General features: G+C 37.1%; 1 protein-coding gene and 1 long non-coding RNA gene across 4 annotated transcripts; both read left to right on the forward strand.

Moving 5' to 3' along the window:
- The first annotated feature begins 1,300 nt into the window (after nucleotides 1-1,300).
- On the forward strand, nucleotides 1,301-4,287 carry LOC135779424 (uncharacterized). 2 transcript variants are annotated; one of them, XR_010544797.2, is made up of 5 exons: nucleotides 1,301-1,509; nucleotides 1,706-1,790; nucleotides 2,173-2,247; nucleotides 3,691-3,747; nucleotides 3,869-4,287. It is a non-coding gene; the product is annotated as an uncharacterized lncRNA (long non-coding RNA). The 2 variants fall into 2 exon arrangements; XR_012337772.1 differs by having other exon boundaries at nucleotides 3,691-4,287.
- Nucleotides 4,288-5,257: 970 nt separating this feature from the next.
- large1 (LARGE xylosyl- and glucuronyltransferase 1) lies at nucleotides 5,258-14,173 on the forward strand. 2 transcript variants are annotated; one of them, XM_065290061.2, is made up of 15 exons: nucleotides 5,258-5,762; nucleotides 6,144-6,328; nucleotides 6,422-6,699; nucleotides 6,786-6,868; nucleotides 6,956-7,079; nucleotides 7,155-7,326; nucleotides 8,462-8,566; nucleotides 8,762-8,874; nucleotides 9,810-9,935; nucleotides 10,982-11,137; nucleotides 11,259-11,422; nucleotides 11,510-11,788; nucleotides 11,883-12,029; nucleotides 12,413-12,608; nucleotides 13,175-14,173. In XM_065290061.2, exons 2-15 carry the CDS (start codon nucleotides 6,223-6,225, stop codon nucleotides 13,370-13,372), a joined length of 2,247 nt encoding a protein of 748 aa, XP_065146133.1. In that variant the 5' UTR covers nucleotides 5,258-5,762; nucleotides 6,144-6,222; the 3' UTR covers nucleotides 13,373-14,173. The 2 variants fall into 2 exon arrangements, with proteins under 2 accessions (XP_065146133.1, XP_065146132.1); XM_065290060.2 differs by having other exon boundaries at nucleotides 5,258-5,744.
- The last annotated feature ends 606 nt before the right edge of the window (nucleotides 14,174-14,779 follow it).

The raw sequence follows: 14,779 nt of genomic DNA on the forward strand, positions 1-14,779 counted from the left end.
TAAAGTTATTTAAATAACAAAATTTTCTGTACGTTTCACTTCAGAAAAATATTTATATGTATCAGTTCCATTTGTGTTAATAACATAAACAAATGCAAGCAAAACATCACTGCCAAACAAAATGCAAACAAACAATTTTTGTTTTCATTTCCAAAATAAAGAAAATCAAGACAACACTAAGCAGTTTATGATGATCGGTTTGGAAAACGAAAGATTAGCTTTTCTTTCTCTATTCTTTATAACACCCAACCTGTGAGTGTTAATGACATAAAATAAACACAATATTTATAGTTTGGATGGGATGGAAGATGTTTAATTTAATATCCCAGGTCAAAAAGACGTAGTATTTAATGTATTAAAAATATACTTAAAATACAAATAGTATGTTTATAATACATTTGTATTTCCAACATACTTATTTGAAGTGTATTAAAAATACGTTAAATTGCATTTAAACATATTTTTTAAAAGTATACTAGAAGTACACTTGTAATAAATATATACTTAAGTACATTTTTAAGAAATATGCTAAACTTAAGAATATTTTAAATGTATTTATATTAAGTGTACTAGAAGTACATTGGTAATAAATATATACTTAATTACATTTTTAAGAAATATGCTAAACTTAAGAATATTTTTAATGTATTTATATTAAGTGTACTAGAAGTACATTGGTAATAAATATATACTTAATTACATTTTAAAGAAATATGCTAAACTTAAGAATATTTTTAATGTATTTATATTAAGTGTACTAGAAGTACATTGGTAATAAATATATACTTAATTACATTTTAAAGAAATATGCTAAACTTAAGAATATTTTTAATGTATTTATATTAAGTGTACTAGAAGTACATTGGTAATAAATATATACTTAATTACATTTTAAAGAAATATGCTAAACTTAAGAATATTTTTAATGTATTTGTATTAAGTGTACTAGAAGTACATTGGTAATAAATATATGCATAATTACACTTTTAAGAAATATGCTAAACACAAATGTACTTCTAGTGAAGTTTTAGTATATTTGGATAAAACATACTTTTTTCAAAACATGATTCATTAATTGTAATAAGCTAACATTGAACTTTCCTCAAGCATTTCAACATTATATCATTCCGATTGCACAATAAGCTATTTTTTCAAAGATTTGCTTAAAATCTTACGTTTGCTAGTGTTTAATTTCAAACAACACACGTGACACACGTGACTAAACCTGATTGGTTGTTGTCATAGTAACACGTCACGGTGCTATTTGAAACTTGTTCAGTTTAGTTAAGTTATTCACGGTGCATGCGGTTGCTTGCATTAAACGTATAAACTGTTAAATTAGATGGCGACTCTGCATTAAACGTATTTATTTAATTAATCGGCGATCATATTTCACCAGAGGACTAAGATAAAACAACTCGATTTAAAATATGAGCAGTTTTAGTGGATCTGACGTTGAGGGAAAAAGTATTTCGCTTTTTGTTTGGAGATGAACGAGACAACACGAGGGTAAGTGATGACAGATTTTCACATTTCTTTATTTAGTTAACTATTAAATAAGTAAAACATTACATTTAACCCAGCTTCTTTATGTAACGTTATGTCTGTGTTGCGTGTGGTAATTGGAACATCTTTATTTTCTGACTAACGTTAGGCATTTCTCTTAAGCATTTCAGAAATCATTAAAACCTTTCATTTTTTTTAGCACAGCGACATAAATATGACCAACCAGATCCCAAGTAGACAGGAACAAATGAAGATATAGCGCATAGAAAGACTTATTCTTGGTGGTAAGTTTGTTGTTGCTATTTGATTTCACGTTTTAAGTTTTTTCTAATGTTTCTCTTGCATGAATGTTTGAGCTGTCTTACCTGAAAATACCATGATATGACCATATGGTTATTATAACTCCAGTAATGTTCAATGGCTAATGTTTATATCAGTTCAATCTTGACAACCTTATTGTCTTTTTGTTTATTTTTAAATGTATTTCTAATTACATATGGACACAAAAATGACATTGTAAGAAGGGATTCTTTTATGAGAGATTGTAAAACTGTCGAGGCTGGGTTTGATTATATTATATTGTCTTAATATATTGTACTCGGGGTAAGTAAATCTTAAAACGAAAACAAATCATTAATCATCATTTACCTGCCTGTTGTTTTTCAGATCAACTGCTACTGACATTTTTGAATCGGGGCAAATGTGGAGTGAAGAAAAACGTTTGCAACACATCCATTCCAGGTGGCTAATTTCTGTCCTTTTGAATTATTCTTGTAAAAAACGTTTTTTTATTGTAAAGCTGTAAGGGACTTGGCCTAGTCATCATTGCACCATTTGGCAGGGCACCAGACTAACTTTTTTTACTAGGAGCACAGTGGCCCCCAACTGAAAATTTTAGGGGCGCAACCAGAAAATTTAGGGGCACACACGGTAAAACAACATGCTAACCAAATATTCACATGTCTACTAATTTAGACTGTATTACTAATAAATACTTTAATTATAGATTCAGAAAGTACAATGTGCTGTTTCAAATTAGTGTCATATCCACTGATCTATATAAATGACTGGATTGCACATGATGTCACACTTGTGAAGCCACCGCGCCGCCATGTTGGTATACCCAAACGTTCTATTTAATCAATGGACGTTGTCAGATTTTAATGATAAAACATCACTTTACTCGTCTTCGTTTTTATATCTGAAGTTACCCTGTACATTATTACAACACAAACGTCCAAAGCATGTAAATAGTTATTTACTGAAAGTTGTACATTTTGCGTTTTAAACAGTTATTATACATTCATCTTTATTACAGTATCAGATCAGCAGACAGACCGCAGCATATTTAGTATTAATGACAATAAACGTGCTCATTCTGAAATCTAAATAAATAATCATGCTTTGTACAGTATGTGCATGCAATAATTTGCTAGTTTTGTAATTATGTTATCTTAACTTACAAGTTACCTAAACTTATTTAGAGATATAACGCTGTCCGTCACAGTGTAGCTGAATGTCAAAAAAAACTTTATTTATACCCGTGTCATTAGCAAATGCAGCAGACACACTCACCTTAACGGTTTTTTATAAATCCATTATCCTGCCCGATTAAAACATAAACATTGCAAATTACACCAGAATTAACAAATAATTAACGTAAACATATCCTAAAAATTAACCTTGTGTAACTGATACGCTGTAAAGGGGGTAAATTTTGATCATGATTTTGAATGGAAGTCAATGACGCTCTCTGCCGGTTGGGTATACCAAGATGGCGGCTCGAACTCTGCGCTGGCTTCACCTCACGCAGTTACGTCAAGCGTTCTATGCGCAATCCAGTCATTTATATAGATCAGTGGTCATATCACAAAAAAAAGGTCAAATTTGCTGGTCGCACATGTGCGACCGGATGTAAAATTCAGTGGCACACTCTCAAATTTAGGTGGCAAAATGCCACCATTTGATAGCAGTCTGGAGCCCTGTTTGGCATCATTTCTGATTTCCTTAAATCTCCTTAAACAGAGGTGAACCTTAAGTTTGCAAGACCACAATAGACAAACAATGGAAAATGATCTAGGTTCAAATAAAACACAATTATCAATGTAAAACATATCCTGTAATACACACAGGTTGCTTTATTTCATGAGCCTGTTCTAATCCTATCTTCATTCCCACTTGTAGAGTGCTCTGACAGATAAAACTGACACGCTTGATGAGGACACAGTCAAGCTTTAAAAGGTAAACTGAGAAGTTAACAAAACTTCCATACATGCATATCTATGCCAATTTATTTTAAACATGGATATCCAAATGTTCATTCATTATTGGTTAATTGGTATATTCTGTTTCCTTTTCACAGCCCGTGTGATAAAGCAGTCTTCAATTAATACGGTGTCTGAATTGCAAGAAGAAGTCACCCTCCACTTAAACATGTGACATCTAAACTGTTTTGTGTTTTAGTTCAGCTTTTTATAGGTTTATCTTAAGTTGGTTAAAGGCAGAGTGCACTATTTTTGAAAGCCAATGTTAACATTTGAAATTACCTAAACAAACATGCCTCTACCCCAATAGAATCGGGACCTTCTTTTGATAGAGCCACCACACACATACGCAACCCCGGCAAGGATGTCGGTTAGTAGACACGCCCCTTACTGCTGGTTGGCTACAAGTGTGTTTTGGTAGTCGGCCCAATTTCCTTTTCCAAAGCGTTTTTCAAACATTGTGCACTCCGTCTTTAAATTGCACTTAAACATTTTTTTTTCATTAACTTTTTATGCAGAGAATTACATTATGATTATTATATAATCATTGCTTATGAAAATTCAGTGATTGCATATTCATAGTGTACTTTTCATTAATACATTTAATGTTAATGTTGTACAGTTTGATAGAAGTAGCTCTGTAATTGCATTTCTCTGATATTTGTTTTATATGTTTCTCTTTGGTCAAGAGATTATGTATGTCTCTGTGCTTGATTAATTTACTTTAGGTATTTTTGTAATGTACACAACACAATATGAAGTATATTAAATTGTTCTGTATTCAAAATCTGTGTATGTGTCTTAAAATTTAATGATTTTAATATAACATTTTAAATATTAAAAACAGCTTTATAATAAAATAGAAGTGTAATGCTAATACATTTCTATTAATGTAATGCTAGTATATTTCTAATACGCTGAAGTACTATTAAAGTGTTCTTAAAGCACAGTTAAATTAAGCTTTAAATGTATTCTAACTGTATTTTTAAGTGTATGAGAAGTGCATTTCAAATGAATTTAAAAGAAGTACACTTAAATTGCACTAAATATATTTGAAGTTGTTCCAATTTAACACAATTTCAATATATTAAATATAATGCAAATAGATTAAAATTGACTTTAAATATATCTTGAAATGCATTTAATATATTTGAAGTGGGTTCAATATAATACATTTAATATGCATTAGTATAGTAGCTTTTAAATATATTAAGTATGTCCCAAAAAATACTATTTAAATATATTTCTTTTTCACCTGGGATATTATCTTTTAATGGAACAGATATGTCTGGATATTTACCATGTGTGGTTAAATAATTGTCAGCTTTTTCCAAATTATTTACAGTAGATATTTAAACATTATTTTGAGATTTAATGTTTTAATCCTGGAATTGTGTTTATTGTGGGGGTCTTCACGAGCCTTTGGGCCTGTGCTCAGTTGAATCCAGTCCGGGTTTTCGCGATCACTCTGTCACACGGACTGGATTCTGGATCGTGGATTGCGGCAGGGATTTGAGGAGTGTTGGGAAACAAACAAGGAGCTTCGCTTCGCGTCGACTGCAGGCCGCGGTGTTGGTATTTTATATCGCAAAAGCGGTCGTGCAGACCGCGCATTGTGGGGTTATAACACGCGCATAGCAACGCTGAGGACGATATGAACAGCTGATCGTTGCTAAAACCGCGCAATGTCCGTCAAATCCAGCAGCACGCGTTATGTTCACGCTCTGGTCGCAGGGTGTAAAATGAATACAACATCACGATATTCGACAATATCGTCCTGAGAGACGGAACCGTCTGCGGCTTTTCTGAAGACTCGAGGCCTGTCATAACGGATTTATCTGTGGCGACAGCTGAGCGACTCCCGCGCGCAGCACGCGACGCGCCGCGTGTCTCTTATTACCGTGGATATAACCGAATGATCGAGAAGAAATCGTTTCGTTTGAGTCCGGTCACGCCGTGATTTCAGCACCGAAGGTGAGCGCGCATGCAAATGTACGTGTCACCATGGTAACCGCAGCGAATCACCATAGTTACTCCATTGATAATTTGGGCTGTACAATCACGTGAACAGATGTCATTGCGTATTAATGAAGGATAATCTAAAAGAGTAACTCAACTTCTACACAAAATACTTCAATTCTTATGTAAATGTTTATTCAAATTGTTTATTTATTTAAAAAAGTTTTTTTTATTGTTCTGATAATAAGTGTTGACATCATTCGACATCTCAAACCTGATTGTCTGTGCCATCTTACTTTTGGAAATGATCTTAAAGACCCCTTTTCCTCCCTATACAATAACATAAGAATAAAATATACAGCTTACACAAAAATCGCACTTTCTGTGATTTAATAAATGTTGTTTGTTTTTAAGGTCTGTACCATGCATCCCCCAGGCAAACAGCTGATGCCCACATAGAGATCTCTGAAGAGAGTCCCTCTGGCTGCAGAGGATGCTGGGAATCTGCCGTGGGCGCAGGAAGTTCCTGGCTGCTTCTCTTGCGCTGGTCTTTATTCCGGCTCTTACTTGGCTTTATCTGTCATCTGCAAACTTCACCGGTACGACACCTCTACACACAGACACACACACACTCGCTGCAGACATATACATTGAGTCTTAAAGATGTGTGACATTATGTGTGGACTCCTCAGTCAAACCGCTGGAGCTTCAGTCATCGGCACTGATCGGAGCGCTCGCTGAACATCAGGCTTTGGAGCTGAGGCTGCGAGATGCGCAGGACCGGAAACGTGACCTGCAGAGAGAGTTCAGCCCGACATCCAGAACCTCAACCCATAGCAACCGTCAAAATGGTCGTCATGGCAACCAGATACACACCCACTCCACAGAAGAGGGTACGGGTGACAGTGAGGCTAAAAAAGCCGGCAACAGCTCGGACTGCGTGCGTCAACCTGTGGTGAACAAATGTGAGGTTGGTGTGAGCGCTCGTGCTGTTTATTCGTGGGCTGTTTAACTTTTATTTGCATGATTTATTTGATCAAAAGTGTTTATTTACAGACCATTCATATTGCCATCGTGTGTGCGGGATACAACGCAAGCAGAGATGTGGTCACTTTGGTCAAGTCAGTACTGTTTCACAGGTAAACTAATCATCTGTGATTGAATGAGGTTTAATCTACGGTGGTAAGACGACCCTAAACGAGTGTAAATGTTTGTCTGTGTATCAGACGAAATCCCCTTCACTTCCACGTCATCACGGACTCCATCGCGCGTAAGATCCTGTCTGATCTCTTTCACACCTGGATGGTCCCGGCCGTTCACGTCAACTTCTACGACGCCGATGAGCTTAAGGTTTGTGTGATAGTCATATCTTAATGTTTTATATTAAATCATGCAGTTGTTAGATCGGCGTTATGTGTTTTTCAGTCCGAGGTGTCCTGGATCCCTAACAAGCATTATTCTGGCATCCATGGCCTGATGAAGCTGGTGCTGACCAAGACGTTGCCCTCCGACCTTCAGAAGGTCATCGTGTTGGACACAGACATCACGTTTGCCACCGATATCGCCGAGCTGTGGGTCGTCTTCCACAAGTTCAAAGGTGCTACTGAATAAAAAATGTTGATGATGGACAGAAATGTTTATTTTATTTTATTGATATTGTCAGATATGGGATCTTGTAAGTGCTTTTTCTTACACTGTAAAACATTATATCAAATCAAAATATGTTTATTATTATTTATCAGAATCAGAAAAGCTTTTTTTGCCAGGTTTACACACATGAGGAATTTGTTTTGATGACAGAGTCCTTTATAGCTGCATTGAAACTGTAAACCGTTGAGGTCTAAAGTTCACTATATGAAGAAAAATCCTGGAGTGTTTTCCTCAAAACAATTCATTTCTTCTCGACTGAGCAAAGAAAGAGGCTTTAAATGAAAGCATCACTAAATGCATAAACGTAATAAAGGCCAATAGCGTATCTCTCACATCAATGATAATGGGTTGTTAAATTAGGGATCTATGAAGATGTGAAGGACCTGTGGTGAGGTCATGAGGTTTGTTTACTGTGCTACTGACATTATAAGACTGTGAGAGGATTTCAAGCTGTGAGAGATCTGAGATTCATGGACAGGTTTCTAGTATTGTGCTGTTAATGTCTGGACAGAGCAGCTGAGATGTGTTATTAGATCTTTGACTGCAAGAGTTTGAGGAATAAATCAGTCTGCATTATTTGGTGAATGGACTGAAGCTTTGTCTACAGAATAACTGTGCATTCAGACCGCCACCGGCGAGACCGTCAATAAAAGCTCTGGCTGCCCTGAAAACGACGCTAAAGAAAAGTTGTAGTGGACGCTCTGACGCTCGAATGCATTCTCTGAACTCCTCTCAGGCGGAGGTTTCCGCCTTCCGATTGGTTGCCGCCGAACCGCGTCATATCTCATTACCATAAAGTTGAGCTGATTTCAACTCTCCTCGACGCTAACGCTGTACGTGACGCGCCGCGCCACTGCTCGCCGGAGCTCGCCGCCGGCTCTCATTGAAAATGAATGACTTCCGGCCACTTTGACGCTCTCGCCGGTGGCGGTTTGAATGCACAGTAAAGGTTAATAATTCATTTACAGTGCAGGTATATAACAAGCATTTAGATTATTTTTATTGTGACATTCACACAGATCTATAAGTGATGAAGTGGATTTAATTTACACTGATTTATTCACTGTGGGTTTGTGTCTCAGGTCAGCAGGTTTTGGGTTTGGTGGAGAATCAGAGCGATTGGTATCTGGGGAACCTCTGGAAGAACCATCGGCCGTGGCCTGCACTGGGACGAGGCTTTAACACCGGTGAGTCAAACTGGGTTCTGATTGGAGAAGATTTACTTACATGATGACAGTGTTAACTAGTGAATAATTAAGCTGATGATGATGGTGTGTGTCTGTGTGTGTGTGTGTGTGTGTGTGTGTGTTTGTGTGTGTGTGTGTGTGTGTGTGTGTGTGTGTGTGTGTGTGTGTGTGTGTGTGTGTGTGTGTGTGTTAAAGGTGTGATTCTGCTGCTGTTGGATCGTTTAAGGAAGCTGAAGTGGGAGCAGATGTGGAGACTGACGGCCGAACGAGAGCTCATGAGCATGTTGTCCACATCACTCGCTGATCAGGTGAACACATCATCATTCATTTAAATGATCAATATTCCTTTACTCTGTTAATGACATAAGTACTATTCACACAGGATTAGTATTATTATATTACAGTGGCCAGTCTTAACAGTGTTTGATATTCAGCTCGTCTTGATTTAATGATTTTATTCTACGGAATGGAAAAACATCCATATCTGAATGAATGGGACACAGGAAGTACATTATATGTGCGTTAGTAAGAACTTACGGCAGATCACGGTGGCCAAAACACGAAATGAACCACGTTTTCAAAAGATATGCCAGGCAAACACATAGACATTAACATTTGGATGGGATTAAATTTCTCAGAGGACCTCTGAGTTCGGCAGGAAATCAGTAGATAAATTGCTCTGGAATTTTTATGGAGGTCGTCAAAGAAAAAGAAAAACAAAGACATGTCCAATTTGGAAAAGATTAAAAACACAGAGAAGCACCATTTTCTGAGAGGTCCCCTGAAAAACGAATCCTGTCCCAATTTATTTGATGCATCTGCACTTCTTTTGACTTTCTGTTCTTTAAGAAATAAAAACACTTAACCGGTTAATAATTAATAAGATGTCAGAGCCGATTGGAGTAGTGGACATTGCTCCGACATACGGTGCAGATGCACTTCCGGTGACCAGAGTTCGAATCCCGGCCCGAGGTCCTTTGCCAATCCCATACCCCTCTCTCCACCCTCTACTTTTCATCTAAAAAAGGCAAAATGGCCCTCCAAAAAGATGCTTTTAATAATGAATAAGATAATAGTTGATTGTGATGATAGTTATTGGTTATAATTTGTCAATTTAAATCAGACATGTGTTAGAAAAAGCCTTTAATGAAAATAAATTGTAGAAATGATCTACTAGAATTGAAGTGTGTGTGTTGATATGTATGTGTAGTGTATGGCTAATAAAGTAATATTGTGTCTACAGGACATCTTTAACGCAGTGATCAAACAGAACCCATTCCTGGTCCATCAGCTGCCGTGCTTCTGGAACGTTCAGCTGTCGGATCACACGCGCTCAGAGAAGTGTTATAAAGATGTGTCTGATCTCAAGGTGAGTCATGTTATTACATTTAACACATAATGAACACATGATCTCTAATCTATATACACTTTTATGTCAACACTTGTTTAGTTTCAGAGAGTCATCCACAAAATATAGTCTGCTAATGCTCATTTTTATTTAATGCTCATTTTTTGTCCTCAATGTGACGTTTGTGCTGGACAAAATGATCAAGAAGCTGGGTTTCCATTAAAATGTCAAGCAAATATTTGCAAACATGAACTATGTGCGTTTCCATCAAGTTGTTCGAGCGAATGACAGTGGTATTGGTAATCTATTAACCAACAATAAATAAAAACAAACCAGACAGGACTGGATTTTAGTTATGATTTGGCAAGTTATAAATTAACTAGCAGTGCAGCTTGTAATTGTTAAACTGAATGCTGTGCACAGAAGAAGGAATGCAGAGTTTTTGATGCAGGCACTAACAGCAAGGGCATTGAGAAGAGACATCAAGGCTCATATATGATAAAGACAACAACAGCTGATACAGCTAGACAATCAGTCACGTGGGTTTATCTCCCATTATTCGCATTTATGCTTTTTCACATTAAAATTCTACAGAGCCCCTAAGGGGACATGGAGCAAAAATTAAATAAAGTATAGTTTCACGTATGCACATGAAACTACCGCGTGCGCACTTCTCTGTTATTGGCCAAACTTGGTCAAATTCTTGATGTGACGTTCGCATGCAAAACTAAACTTTAAAAAAAAATTCTGCACATGAAGGTTTCGCGTGAGACCATTAAAGTTTCACGTGAGCACATAAAACTAAACTTTTAAAATTTTTACTCCAATGTCACCTTAGGGGCTCAGTAAAAATCACCTCAAGCTAGCGTAATTTTCTTTGCAAATGAAAGGATTTTTTATTTTATTTTGTGTTTTCATCACTTGTTTCTTATGCGATACTTCAAAATGTGCATAAAATCAGTGTGATTGAAACCCAGTTAATGTCTCTGTATGACTAGTGATATAAAAAGAGGGATTGGTGACATCCTCTGAAAAGCAAAACATTTCTGATGTTTTCTGATGTGTAGGTGATCCACTGGAACTCTCCTAAGAAACTTCATGTCAAGAACAAACACGTGGAGTTCTTCAGAAATCTCTACCTGACCTTCCTGGAGTATGATGGGAATCTGCTGAGGAGGGAACTCTTCGGGTGTCCCAGCGAAACGGACCACAACTCTGAGACCGTGAGTTTCAGAGGACAACACGCACATACATGCACCACATACATACAGACGCTTTATAGATGATTGAGTCATCAGCAGTGCTGTCATGAATAACATCAGTATGTTCCTGATATCTCCTCAGCTCCAGAAGACTCTGTCTGAGCTGGATGAAGATGACCCGTGCTATGAGTTTCGTCGAGAGCGTTTCACCGTGCACCGTACACACGTCTATTTCTTGCACTATGACTATGAACCCAGCGCTGATAACACTGATGTGACGCTGGTGGCACAGCTCTCCATGGACAGGTAACTGAATCTACATCTGCATGAGGTTTATCCTGAGATGATCAATAAAGTCTACTGCTAAAGTCGTGGTGATATTTTGTGTGTCAGATTGCAGATGTTGGAGGCCATCTGTAAGCACTGGGAGGGACCCATCAGTCTCGCTCTTTACCTATCAGACGCTGAAGCCCAGCAGTTTCTGCGCTACGCTCAGGGTTCAGAGGTTCTGATGAGCAGAAGTAACGTCGGATATCACATCGTCTATAAAGAAGGACAGTTTTACCCCGTCAACCTGCTGAGAAACGTTGCTATGGGCCAGGTGAACACACCTTACATCTTCCTGTCAGATATCGACTTCCTGCCCATGTATGGACTGTATGAGTACCTTAGGTGAGAGTCTTCCTCGAATAAACCTTTGTATTAATCCTTCACGCAAAAGTTAACCGGTTATGAGTCGTGAGTAATTGGTCTGGTTGTGTCTCAGGAAATCGGTTGTGCAGCTCGACATGGCGAACACTAAAAAGGCTCTTGTGGTTCCCGCTTTCGAAACGCTTCGGTACAGATTGTCCTTCCCCAAATCTAAAGCTGAGCTCCTGTCACAGCTCGACATGGGCACCCTCTTCACATTCAGGTGATGTTTTATTTCATAAAGTCTTTATAATGCATTGAAATGCATTGCAGATTGTCTAGCTTAAACATACAAGGTGTCCGCCGAGAATCTCTGTAATACCTGACAGAGATATCTATTAACTGTTTTATTTAAAGACATTTTATCTGGCATTTTTATAAATGTATCTCTTTAGAATTTTGAAGTTTTTATTTTGTATGAATTGTAAAAGTCTTGTATAGTCCAACTGAATTGTTATGAAAAACATTAACATTGCTATAATGAAATGTTTTTTGTTATACCCTGCTCCAAAATATTTTACGAATATTACATATATATTATATATATTTTTTGTAAATGATTAATAGTTTTTACGGAGGCTTTAAAAGGATCAATATTCTTGACAGATATCACGTGTGGACGAAAGGTCACGCGCCGACTGACTTCGCTAAATGGCGGACGGCCACGACGGCGTATCGTGTGCAGTGGGAGGCTGATTTTGAGCCGTACGTGATGGTCAGGAGAGAAAGTCCAGAGTACGACCGACGATTTGTGGGGTTCGGCTGGAATAAAGTGGCTCATATAATGGAGCTGGATGCACAGGTGAGAGTTTAACATCTAATAAAAACTCTTACCCTGCCGTTGAGGAGTTATCTAAAAAGGCTTTCCTGCGGATAACAAGATTTTACAGCAATCCATATTTCCACTATTATCCACTAGGTGTCGCTCTTACCCACCTTATAAAACACTGAAGCATCCACTGATCCAAATACAGTAAAAACTCTGTCTAGATCGCTTTGAATCTGATCTCTAACAAAAGTCCTTTACAAAAAGCAATTTTCTCAGCTTTTTACTCAAAATTTTGAAATGTTGAAGAAACCTACTCAAATTTGAGAGGTGATAAAAGAGAACAAATGAAATATGATGAAACGTTTGGTTTTTCTGTTCTTTCATTTGATATATTGTATGTTTATATATTTTAAGAGGCATTAAACTTTTGTGAAAAGCATAAAAATGCTGGTGCTAGCTGGCAACTTTTTTAAATGCTGGTGGGGGAAAAGTAAAAATATTTAGATTTTAAAATTCACAGATTTAAGTTGAATAAATAATGTGTATGATACCTCAGAATTCTTTTGGCACGTATAAAGTGTTAATTTCTGTATTTTCAGGAATACGAGTTTGTGGTTCTTCCCAACGCATACATGATTCACATGCCCCACGCTCCCAGTTTCGACATCACCAAGTTTCGCTCAAACAAACAGTATCGTATGTGTCTGAAGACGCTGAAGGAGGAGTTTCAGCAGAACATGTCTCGCCGTTACGGTTTCGCAGCGCTCAAGTACATGACAGCAGATAACAACAGCTAGCCAAGAAAATCCTGGAATAATTCCATCCCGATGATTCCCAGGAGCGCCGGGCAGCTGTGGAGACTGATGTGAAGTTACGGGTGATTCATGAGGACGCACGGCTCGTGATCAGTCACACATTCATTCAGGGATCTGACGTTTATCACTTGTGTTTGACACCAACACTGGGAATAACACTGCTGACTATGAGTCCATGATGAAGATGAACAAAAATAAACCTTACAGAATAAAGCAGACTGTTAATTTACATCTGGATTGAAGATTTGATTGTGATGTAAACAGAGCAGTGTTAGGATGAATGTTGTGTGTTGTACAGTAGATGAATTGTGTGTTTATTCTCAGCAGTGTAATAAACCCGAGATCTGGACTCACAATAATAACTAATGAGAGGCCAAAGCAAACACTTCATAGACGCTTATAAGACCATCGTTCATCAGAGACTAACACACTGATCTTTTCTTCATGATGTTTTTGTTATTGCGAGAATGTGTTTGATTGACAGTATTAGAAAAGAGTAAATCTCTTTATCAGACTTGTGTGTTTACATTGAATCTGAGTATGGTGATGTGCTGGCGTCATTTGTTATTATCACAGAGTAAAGTCAAAGGCAGATTTACAACCCTGACAGCGCATCACACATCTGATGTTTGCTCTCTTTGACCTTGATCATATCATTTTTTTATCTCTAAAGCATCCCTGTCGGATGTTTAACAGATGTTTTAGAGATGTTCATGATTGTGAGTGTTATTGTTTTTAAGGTGTTTAATTTCTGCAACATTGGTTTCCCTAATACAGAAATAATTGTTTTCATATTTCTTCCTAACAAGTCCCCAAACAAACTGAGCCAATGGCTGTTATTATCTCTGCAGTTGGGATACAAGACTATCAGTATTTCAGCTACAGAAAAACAATGTTTATCAGATGTTTGTGCCATTGCCCTGAAAGATTTTGCTTTATTATACTGAAGAGAAAGATGATCAGATAAACAGAAAGGATCAGACTAACTACGACTGATCTTCAGCACTTCATTTAGCTATCATTTATTTCTGAGGTTTATCAGAGGTTGTATGCAGTGTTGGTTGTAACTAGTTACCAAGTAATTAGTTAATTTAATTACTTTTTCCCTATTACTCTTATTTTTCCTGTAATTTAATTACAGTTACTTCTGATGTAATTGAAGTAAATCCTGTATATGGACTGTGGATCAATGATATATAATACAATAGTGGATTTAACATTAGAGGCAGTTTCCCGGACAGGGATTAGACTAGTCCTAAACTAACTTGAATGTCCAGAGGTGTCCAAACTAACAACAACTTGCACTGACATATATCTTAAAATACATCAGTGTCATTTGTTTTGCCACAAAATGCAAGTAATGTTTTTAGTAAGGCATGTTTGTTCAAA

This window comes from Paramisgurnus dabryanus, chromosome 1 (genome assembly GCF_030506205.2).
Source record: "Paramisgurnus dabryanus chromosome 1, PD_genome_1.1, whole genome shotgun sequence".
Taxonomy (NCBI): Eukaryota; Metazoa; Chordata; class Actinopteri; order Cypriniformes; family Cobitidae; genus Paramisgurnus; species Paramisgurnus dabryanus.

Excerpts from the sequence above, each read along its gene's own strand:
- large1 (XM_065290061.2), top strand. The coding sequence starts at position 6,223 with ATGCTGGGAATCTGCCGTGGGCGCAGGAAGTTCCTGGCTGCTTCTCTT. Across the intron at positions 6,869-6,955 it reads AAGTCAGTACTGTTTCACAG|ACGAAATCCCCTTCACTTCC; the intron begins GTAAACTAATCA and ends TCTGTGTATCAG. Across the intron at positions 9,936-10,981 it reads AAGATGTGTCTGATCTCAAG|GTGATCCACTGGAACTCTCC; the intron begins GTGAGTCATGTT and ends TCTGATGTGTAG.